The sequence below is a fragment of the Silurus aristotelis genome (assembly GCF_946808225.1).
Source record: "Silurus aristotelis genome assembly, chromosome: 8".
NCBI classification, from domain to species: domain Eukaryota; kingdom Metazoa; phylum Chordata; class Actinopteri; order Siluriformes; family Siluridae; genus Silurus; species Silurus aristotelis.
The window spans coordinates 24,729,660-24,740,027 of record NC_139581.1 but is presented as its reverse complement, the minus strand read 5'-3'; the positions used below and the strand labels follow the sequence as shown (position 1 = coordinate 24,740,027).

At 39.3% G+C, this 10,368-nt stretch overlaps 1 protein-coding gene across 1 annotated transcript; it reads left to right on the top strand.

Moving 5' to 3' along the window:
* The first annotated feature begins 41 nt into the window (after positions 1–41).
* On the top strand, positions 42–9,605 carry gdpd1 (glycerophosphodiester phosphodiesterase domain containing 1). The gene is made up of 10 exons (XM_083547677.1): positions 42–540; positions 921–963; positions 2,821–2,956; positions 3,110–3,155; positions 5,538–5,659; positions 5,790–5,879; positions 7,299–7,432; positions 8,191–8,250; positions 8,609–8,660; positions 8,813–9,605. Exons 1-10 carry the CDS (start codon positions 405–407, stop codon positions 8,951–8,953), a joined length of 960 nt encoding a protein of 319 aa, XP_083403803.1. The 5' UTR covers positions 42–404; the 3' UTR covers positions 8,954–9,605.
* The last annotated feature ends 763 nt before the right edge of the window (positions 9,606–10,368 follow it).

Sequence of the window (10,368 nt, the reverse complement as noted above, 5' to 3'; positions counted from 1 at the left end):
TGGTTCTTAGTAAAACGTTTCAGCCAATCAGTGGTACCGGTGTCATTCCAGGCAACCAATGAGAACGCGCGTAGACGAAAACACAGTGTGGACACCAGACAGAACCTGGGGATTTATTGAAAACATGACAGCGGTTTGATTTGTGTGCTGTAAATAAGGAAGGACTGAATGGATTCATGAGAGTGATGGTGGAAAGGAAAGAAAGGGGATTAGGGGATTGTTGTGCACTTTATCCCGGCTGTATGTGCTCGAGGTGAAGGGGCGGTGTGAGCAGTTTACCGGCCGGTATTTAGCCTTTGAGCTAGCAAGAAACCAGAAGTTGTTGACTAAGCGAATCTCTCGAGTGGTGTTTTTTTTTTTTTTTTATATCGAGTCTGTTTTTGTAATTATAAGTGATATTAATTATGAGTGCCGTGGTGTATGTTTTATCCACGGTTACTGGCTATGTCCTAACATCTGCCTTGTTAATGAAATGTCCTTCGTTGCTGCATCGCAGGAAGCGCGAGACGTTCCGCAGCCGCCACATCTCACACCGGGGCGGTGAGTCCAGGATTAATACAACTTCATACAATTTCTATAGTTTTTTATTTGATGAAATGGATTAATGTCTAATTTGTGAGTTGATGCGCCTTAATCTAAGGAATAAGCCCTACTCTGCAAATAATTCATATCCGGTTACAAAATGCTTTCTTGCTGCAGTATTATTATTAAAGGGCTTTATTGACACATGGATCTGTTTACATGACGTTTCTGCCTATAGAGAAATCCCTGACATTGTTCAAACTAATGCTATCAGCTTTCAAGGTTCAGAAGACCTTTAACCCAATTGCCTGCACTGAAACTGTGGTGCAATTCCCTGCAGATAACTTCTGCTCACTTCATTTCTCATGACTAATGTATGTGTGTTCTTCTGGTCACAGGTGCAGGTGAGAACCTGGAGAACACCATGGCAGCGTTCAGGCAGTGAGTCTTCTGTTTTTTCACCACTCATGATTTGGATGCATGCATGCTCAAGAACATCTAGCAGTGTTGGTCAGAATGACTCCCTTAATACACCGAGGGCCACGGATAAGTAGCCTGAATGCCACGCTCTTTGGTGGAGGCCGTAGCTCTTTGGTGGAGGCCGTAGCTCTTTGGTGGAGGCCGTAGCTGCTTGCTCTTTGTCCGTCGACCGTCCATCTGTCTGGCGACGGAGGCAGGCTACTTTTCCGTGGCCCACCCCGAACTGTATGTTATTGTCAATGAATATGTATTAACTAGCCAGTAGTCCATTACCTTTATTTCAAAACTAACATCAAGCTTTAGTCACATCACGTGTTGCTGGGGGTCAAAGGTAAGCCCTTCGGGATCAGCGCTGCTGCTGCCTGTAGTGTGAAATCCATGTTGCTTGAAGTTGTTACTTTAGCCAATCAGATTGCAAGTTGCTGAGTCCTTGGCCCTCTAGTAGGCATTCAATAATGTTGGCATTTTCACGTCCTTTGATTGGATAATCAGAGAGCACAAGTCGGCGCTCGCGAGCCACGTTTGTAGCACAAATGCACATGCGAAATTATTGAGCTGAACTCAAGATCTAAGACTTTTTCTATGTACACAAAAGGCGTATTTCTCTTGAATATTGATCACAACTCTGTCTAAATCTGTGTTAGTGAGCACTTCTCCGTTGCTGAGATAATCCATTCACATCACAGGAGTGGCAAATCAAGATGCTGATTAGACACCATGATTATTGCACAGGTGTGCCTCAGGCTGGCCACAATCAAAGGCCACTATAAAATGTGCCGTTTTACTGTATTGGGGGAGGGGGGGTAGGATACTACGACCAGGACACTAGGATATCTGGTGTGACCACCATTTGCCTCAACACATCTCCTTCGCATAGAGTCGATCAGGTAGTTGATTGTAGCCTTTGGAATGTTGGTCCACTCCTCTTCTCTGGATATTGGCAGAAACTGGAACACGCCGATGAGGACGATGAGCATGCAGATAAGCTTCCCTGAGACGCTTTCTAACAGTTTCACCAGAAATTCTTTGGTTATGCAAACCGATTGTTGAGCAGCTGTCCAGGTGGCTGGTCTCAGACAATCTTGGAGGTAAAGGTCCTGGGCTGGTGTTGTGAGGCCGGTTGGATGATCGCACACTCAATCAAAACTTGCGACACCTGTGACATTGTGCTGTGTGATAAAACTGCACATTTTAGAGTGGCCTTTTATTGTGGCCAGCCTGAGGCACACCTGTGCAATAATCACGCTGTCTAATCTAAGTGCTCACTAACACAGATTTAGACAGATTTGTGAACAATATTTGAGAGAAATAGGCCTTTTGTGTACATAGAAAACAGTCTTAGATCTTTGAGTTCAGCTCATAAAAAAATGGGGACAGAAACAAAAGTGTTGCATTTATAATTTTGTTCAGTGTAAATCCCACCGTCGTTACGAGGTTAATATCGTTGCGTCTGTTAGAGATGATGTATGCAGGTGATGCAGCTGTGGCTGCAGTGAACGAATTGGGTTTATTGGGTTTCTTGCTTTAGTAATGGGATTCATTCTCATTGCTTGAGATCCCTGTCTGTGATGCAGCTCTCTGATCTACTGCATTTCTGTACAATATCAATATTTTATAGCTGTGGTGTGATAATGATGGTATTTAGAGGTGGATTGTTCAGGTAGGACACCACTTAAGGCACAGATCGCCACTGACATCTATTGATCTCCAAGTCTCATGTTATTTGTCATAGCACAGTTCACTGAGTAGCTGAATTATTCACACCCATGTTCCGTTCCTACTGTATTAACCCCCCCCCCCCCCCCCCCCCGCTTACAGTGCTGTAAAGCTTGGTACGGACATGCTGGAGCTGGACTGTCATTTGACCAAAGATGAGCAGGTGGTGGTGTTGCATGACTCCAACCTGAAGAGGTCAACTGGAGTTAGCGCCAACATTTCAGATGTTTCATATGCCGTGAGTTAAACCCTGTGTTCTATCTTACTGTGAATATTACAATCTGCACTGGCATATTTTATAATAGTGTTTTTATGTAAAAAAAAAAAAAAAAAAAAAAAAAAAAAACTGCATATGTTGTGTCTGTCTGTGTGTATGCAAACCTTTCTTCAGGATCTTCCACCCTACTTGTGTAAGCTTGGTGTGACTTTCAAGCGAGGTGAGTGGTCTGGCCTTCAGCAGCTGCTTTAATCCTCCTGTGGTCTCTGCTGAGTAAGATATGCAACAGCCCACTTACTGAGCTTCAGTGTGACTGTTTAAAATATGTGACTGGCATGCGCATTAAGTGCATCAGCACTGATCTATCGAACTATTAATGACCTACATTGCCCAGCATGCTTCCTATAAAGCTGGATTCCAGCGTTTTTGTTAGTACATAACACTAGTTTCAAACATATGCACACCCACGATATTTAGTGATCACCTTCAGGTTAAAGAATAAGATTCTCTTTTTACAGTGCATCCGGAAAGTATTCATAGCACATCACTTTTTCCACATTTTGTTAAAGTTTTATTCCAAAATGGATTAAATGTATCTGGTGCAAATTTCTACAAACAATACCCCATAATGACATAATGGCATGGAGTTTGCCAAAAAGACACCTGAAGGATTCTCATACTATAAGAAAAAAAGACTGAACTTTGGTTTGAATGCCAAGCATTATGTCTTGAGGAAACCAGGCACCGCTCATCACCTGGCCAATATCATCTCTACAGTGAAGCATGGTGGTGGCAGCATCATGCTTTGGGGATGTTTTTCAGCTGCAGGAACTGGGAGACTACTCAGGATCGTGGGAAAGATGAATGCAGCAATGTAAAAGACGTCCTTGATGAAAACCTGCTTTAAAGCGCTCTGGACCTCAGACGGGGGTCACGTTTCATCATCCAAAAGGACAACAGCCAAGATAACAAAGACTTCAACCATGTATTGAGCAAAGGCTGTGAATACTTGTGTACGTCATTTTTTTTCGTTCTTTATCTTTAATAAATTTGCAAAGATTTAAAACGCACTTCTTTTTATGTTGTCATTTTGGGGTATTGTTTGTAGAATTTTAAAGAAAATAATAAATTTATTCCATTTTGTAATATGGCTGTAAAATAACAAAATGAAACTGAAACGCTGTGAATTCTTTCCGGATGCACCGTACAATTTAATCATCTAAAGTGGCAAAAATCCCTTGTAGAATGTGCATAACGTTCCTTATATTCTTAGGTTTGACCTTTTGCAGACTTTACTGTTTAAAGCAGAAAAAGTACCATCGGGTTAAACAATATGTAGACCGCAGATTTATTATTTTAGCTGTTTACTACATTATATTAGAGATTTACATCCAAATCAGGTGATTTCCAGTTCTACATGGTTCTGCTGTTTTTAGGAACTAAAAATAATCGAGCAAACAAATACATCGTAGTCAGTGACTGTATAAAAGCTGGAAAACATGATTATATAATTACGACCCCATTGAACTGTACAATTCCACTCTTAGCTATGATTTTTTATTTTATTTTATTTATTTATAAATAGCTTTCATAGCTTTCATAAATAAGGTCTTATGACCTTTAGGTCAATTTCCTTTTTTGTTGTTGTTGTTAATAAATATACTTCTTTGCACATTTTCTATGTAGTCGTATTATCAATATGTCAATTCTGTTGGACACTGGATTTTTTTTTTCTTATTCTTATTTTCTTATGTTTGCATCTATCATTTGCACTGAGCTGGTCTTTACTCACTACCTCATATCTGCACTTTTTATATACCGACAGGCAGACAGACAGGCAGACAGACAGGCAGACAGACAGGCAGGCAGACAGAGAGGCAGACAGACAGGCAGCTTTTGCAGTTCTGGTTGGATGTAATTGCATTTAATTGGCTCTGTACTTGTACTCTGCAAAATGACCGTACAGTTCTAATCTAATCTAATCTAACCTAACCTAACCAGACACTGGGTTTCTTCTCTGGTAATGCTCTTCCAAACCTTTTATTGTAGATGTCCTAATTTTTCTGTTCATTTACATTCTGTAAATACTCTCAAGTTTGAGTGATATTCCTGCAATAAATCATGTTTTAGATATGATCATAATTAAATTAACAAGCTTAAATAATAATAACTTGATGTACCACTATCTGTATATGCTGACAAAGCATTATTGATCCACACTAAGCAACCTGATCACACAATCCTAAAACTGTGATTTTTTTTTTTTAGATTTTAGATCACAATTTAGACTTTTTTTTTTTTTTTTTGTGCAGCATCCATTGAATCAGGATATAGTTAAAGGGAGTTCATGAAGAGCCCAGATGTTTTGACAGTTTGTTTGCATATTTGATCAAATAATAATTGGAGTTGCTATTTATGAGAGAAAGTACTATTTAAACAATAGTTCTAAGTAAAGATTTATTTATTTTTGTTTGATTAATGATTTAAATAGAAAACTTGAATTATATCCTTTCGCTCATTTTGTAAAGAGTTCCAGAAATTCTGGAGGACACGATCATATTAGGCTGTTAATCAAATGTTCGGTCCGTGTGGGTCTGTACAGAGTGCTTTGTTGAAGGAGGAGACGATAAAAACATCCCTCTGCTGAGAGACGTATTCGAGGCTTTCCCACAGACCCCCATTAACATCGACATCAAAGTCAACAATGACACACTCATCAGGAAGGTCTGTGCCATCTCAGTGCAGCACTTTGCACAATCTCGACCCACTCCTGCAACATCACAGATAAGAGATGTTTTGATGAATAGCTAATCCGAGCAGGTATTGATGGGACGATTCTGTCTTGTTTCCGAAGGTCTCCGAGCTGGTCGTTAAATATGATCGGGAGCAGCTGACAGTATGGGGTAACTCTCGTGGTGAGATAGTTAAGAAATGCCACAAAGAGGTAAGAGCCATGGCTGTGATTCTTTATTCCTCATAGTCACACACCCTTCTTTAGTTCCATGTTTTTATTTATCATTGCCAAAATTGGATGGTCTTCATAAACTTGTAGCAGGAATAAAGGATATCAGGCAAGACTGGATTCTATTTAAAATTCACCAGTTCTACAGCGAGAAGGATTGTTTACAAATATGGAGCCTGACTTTCTTAAAGACTCCCTACTTTGTAAACAATCCTTCTTGCTGTAGAATGGTGTTTTTTTTTTTTTTATATATATATATATAGTTTGGAGAGGCCTTATAACCCCCTCCCAGATTAATGAGTAGCAACATTGGCTTTTCTGTAGTCATGGCTGATATCCTTTAGTCTTAGTATGATGTAGACACACATCAACATGCCAAACGTTCTCATTTTATATGTATGTGGTCACAGAACTTGATGATTAAATAATCCTGCACATTTAATTAGTAACACCTTGCTGTTAATTACCCTGTTAATGATTGTGGGAGTAGGAATTGCATATTCCCACCTTGTTTTCTAAATGTTGGTTTGTCTTTTAGGGCTTTGTCTTTTTGTCTTTTTGTTGCTGTGCTGTTATTTTTTTTCTTTTTTTTTTTTTAAAGACACCTGAGGTTAATTACACACACACACGGAAAATGTTTTTGCTTATCTGTACCTAAATAACAATGCTGTGGCTCCAACCTCTCTCTCTCTCTCTCTCTCTCTCTCTCTCTCTCTCTCTCTCTCTCTCTCTCTCTCTCTCTCTCTCTCTCTCTCTCTCTCTCTCTCTCTCTCATATACCGTATTTTTCGGACTATAAGCCGCTACTTTTTTCCCCACGTTTTTGCGGCTTAAACAACGAAGCGGCTAATTTATGGATTTTTCCCGGTTTCACAAACTTCAAGCCAAAAAAACTAAACCCCATAATTGATTTTTAAACGCACGACAGTGCCAGAAGATAAACTCCCGAGAGAAATACAGTAGTTGTGAAAGGAAGGAGGAAGACAGTGAACAATGACTTTCTTTGTCGGCTACTGTTCAGATACAAGCCGTTGTAGCGCGTTGAGTCTGGGTAAAGGGAGAGCTCACTAACTCCAGTTGCAAATTAAATCATATAAGCACAGACAGGTTTCCAAAACTCGTGCTTTTTTCAAACACTTTTTCACACAGGGCCATGTAGTTTTGGATTTTTGGTTTTCCTCAATAATAAAAACCTTCATTTAAAAACTGCATGTTGTGTTCACTTGTGTATCTTTTACTAATATTTAAATTAGTTTGATGATCTGAAACATTAGTGTGACAAACCATGCAAAAAAATAACTTTCTCACACCTGTGTGTGTGTGTGTGTGTGTGTGTGTGTGTGTGTGTTGCATTATTGTAGTGCAACAGCTTTTGATTGCTCATTTTCTCTTCCTTTGGTAGAACCCCCGGATCCCACTGCTGTTCAGTTTACCCAGAGTGCTGCTCCTCGTGGGGCTTTTCTACACTGGCCTCCTGCCGTTTGTTCCCATAAAGGAGCAGTTCTTGGAGATCCCCATGCCTTCTATTACTCTCAAGTGAGTAACATGTCATCTTTAATAAATAAATAAAGGTTCTTAGCTCATTACAAACAGTCAGGAATCTCATAAGAGCGAATACAAGTGGAGTAAAACCAAACAGTTTCTAGCAATCAAAACCACACTATTCAGAATCAGTCATGTGACGTGCAAACAGAGTGTACGGGCAAATCGTTACAAAACCAAGTAGGCAACGAGATCAATCATGAACCATAAGGCTCTCTAAGTCATTGGAGCTGGTCAAAATGAGCGTTACTTTGCAGCTTGGATGTGTGTGTGTGTGTGTGTGTGTGTGTGTGTGTGTGTGTGTGTGTGTGTGTGTGTGTGTGTGTGTGTGTGTGTGTGTGTGTGTGTGTGTGTGTGTGTGTGTGTGTGTGTGGTTTAGGTTGTAATGGCTGTTAGGATCGGGAGTTCGCAAATAACTGTGATCCGACACAGATCGTTTATCTGACAATATTTGTAGCGCGAGACACTCCAAATCTACTCCCTAAATATTATCTATATAGTTGTATATATTTATAAAATTGCAATGGAATATTATAACGGCATAATAGCACCTAAAATGTTCCACTCCACTTAGGAACTTGATGAACTACAGTTCAGTTGTTCAGTAAAAAGAAGATAAAAGAGCTGTGCTGTGTTTCCTGCCCAGTGAGAACACAGTGGGTTTCGTTGTTAAAATCAACAAGCAGTGAACTGTCTTAAGTCCTGGAATATGAGGAGTGAAGATTTGGACTGATGTTAAGGTTTCTCTTTAGACTTCGAGACCCCAAGAAGATGACGCGGGGTGAACGCTTCATCACTTGGGTGGCAGACACGTAAGTTTAAGTCCAGCAAAATATTTACACAGCCTGTCTGTTACATTAGGTTAACGACCTGCAATTTATTACAGCTGATCTTTTTTTCATCTCTCTCTCTCTCTCTCTCTCTCTCTCTCTCTCTCTCTCTCTCTCTCTCTCTCTCTCTCTCTCTCTCTCTCTTTCTCTCTCTCTTTCTCTCTCTCTCTCTCTCTCGCTCTCTTTCTCTCTCTCTCTCTCTCTCTCTCTCTCTCTCTCTCTCTCTCTCTCTCTCTCTCTCTTTCTTGCTGTCTTTCTCTTGCACATACACACATTTGCATGCTGCTGTATTTCACTAAATCATTTGTTTTTTGTTTTTTTTTTGTATTTTCCTCATCAGCCTCCTTATGAGAAAAACTCTGTTTGACCATCTAACAGCTCGGGGAATACAGGTGAGGAAATGGAGGGGGGGGGGGTGGTATATCAAAAGGCATGTAATACACACAAAAACTCAACTTATGAAATCACTTTTTTGTGTGTGTGTTTGAGGGCTGTATTTATTTGTTTATTTATTTATTTTATAATTTATTTTTTTTAACCACAGGTATATGTATGGGTGTTGAATGACGAGGAAGACTTTAAACGCGCATTTGATCTCGGGGCCACCGGTGTGATGACCGACTACCCCACCAAGCTCAAAGAGTTCATGGAGAACAGCATCCCTTCTACATCCCTTCTCGAATGACTTGTGCAGGGAGAAGCAGCTATTTATTTTTCCACCTTTCCGTGTGGCTTGGAATATCCTGCACTCATGTTTATACACAACAGCATTTGCTTGTGTAACAGAAGAGGCTGATAGTAGTGTGCTGACCACCTTTGAACCAAAAGTGATTGTTATATAATAATATCGAATCATTATAAGGCCATAATAGATATCTTTCGTTTAAACAGTAGCACAAACGCCGTCCATAGCACAAATATAGAGTCAGGTTTACCGCGGCTTTGTTTACACAGAAGACCTTGTGGTACTATTTCCATAACACACTTCGAAATATAACGAAATCCAGAGAATATTTATTATTTCATCATCCTTAATGTATAATTCAAAAGAACACTGTTTAAATTACCAAATCTGTTTTCCGCTACACTGCTCCCTTTTGTGCTGCACGTACTGATACACTCTTAAAGGGAAATCAGGGGGAGGCAAAACCAGTATTATAAATACAGGGCAGTTCTGGCATATGGGTAACACAGGAGTAAAGCAGCCTTTCATAGCCAGTATCAAATGCAGCCATTAAAACACTACACTTCTTAGCAGCAAATAGCCACTATAAGTAACCTGCCTCTTATGTTTACAAAATAAAAAAAATGCTTTAGTCCATGAGCACGTCTTATCAGAAATCAGTGACTGAACAAATCTTATTATGTAAGATTATTTTAAGCAATATTATTTCTTTTACAGTTCCTCATTATGTTTAGCTCATGAAATGGTTTAAAAAAAAAAAAATAATAAATATATATATATATATATATATATATATATATATATATATATATATATATTTTATAAAAGTGCAGTGATATGACCAAGCACCTCACTGCCTATTCTATTTGTTCTGATCACATGTACTAGAGGAAAACTCCAGCATTTGTTAACCCAATCTCTATTCGCTGTATATGCGAGTGAGTAGAATCGCCATGGACAACGATTCATTCGGCAAATACTAATATAATCGCTTGGTGCATTTTTCATACCGTAACTCGAGTTCTTCAATTCGATTTTCAAACATTTCAAATAAGATTCTTTGTGATTTAGACATCAATATATGCCTCAGATAATCAAGTGTAACTGGACATTAGGTTGAAAAACAGCTGGGACATTCCTTTTAATAGACATACAGTATGAGACGCTATTGGGCATTTTATGTGTTAACTCATAGCCTGGGATAATGTTCCTAGATAATAGTCCAGTGTCTCTTACACATATAAGAAGCCATATAAATCCATTACAGGAATGTATAGTGTGAAATGAGTGTTGCTCTCAAATCACGGTTTGTGCTCTGTGTTTCAGGAGCGTATTTTCCTACAATCATCCTAAATCTATACTATGAGAGTGATGATGAACCCCCCCTTTTTTTGTGTGCGAGTTATAAGCATTTT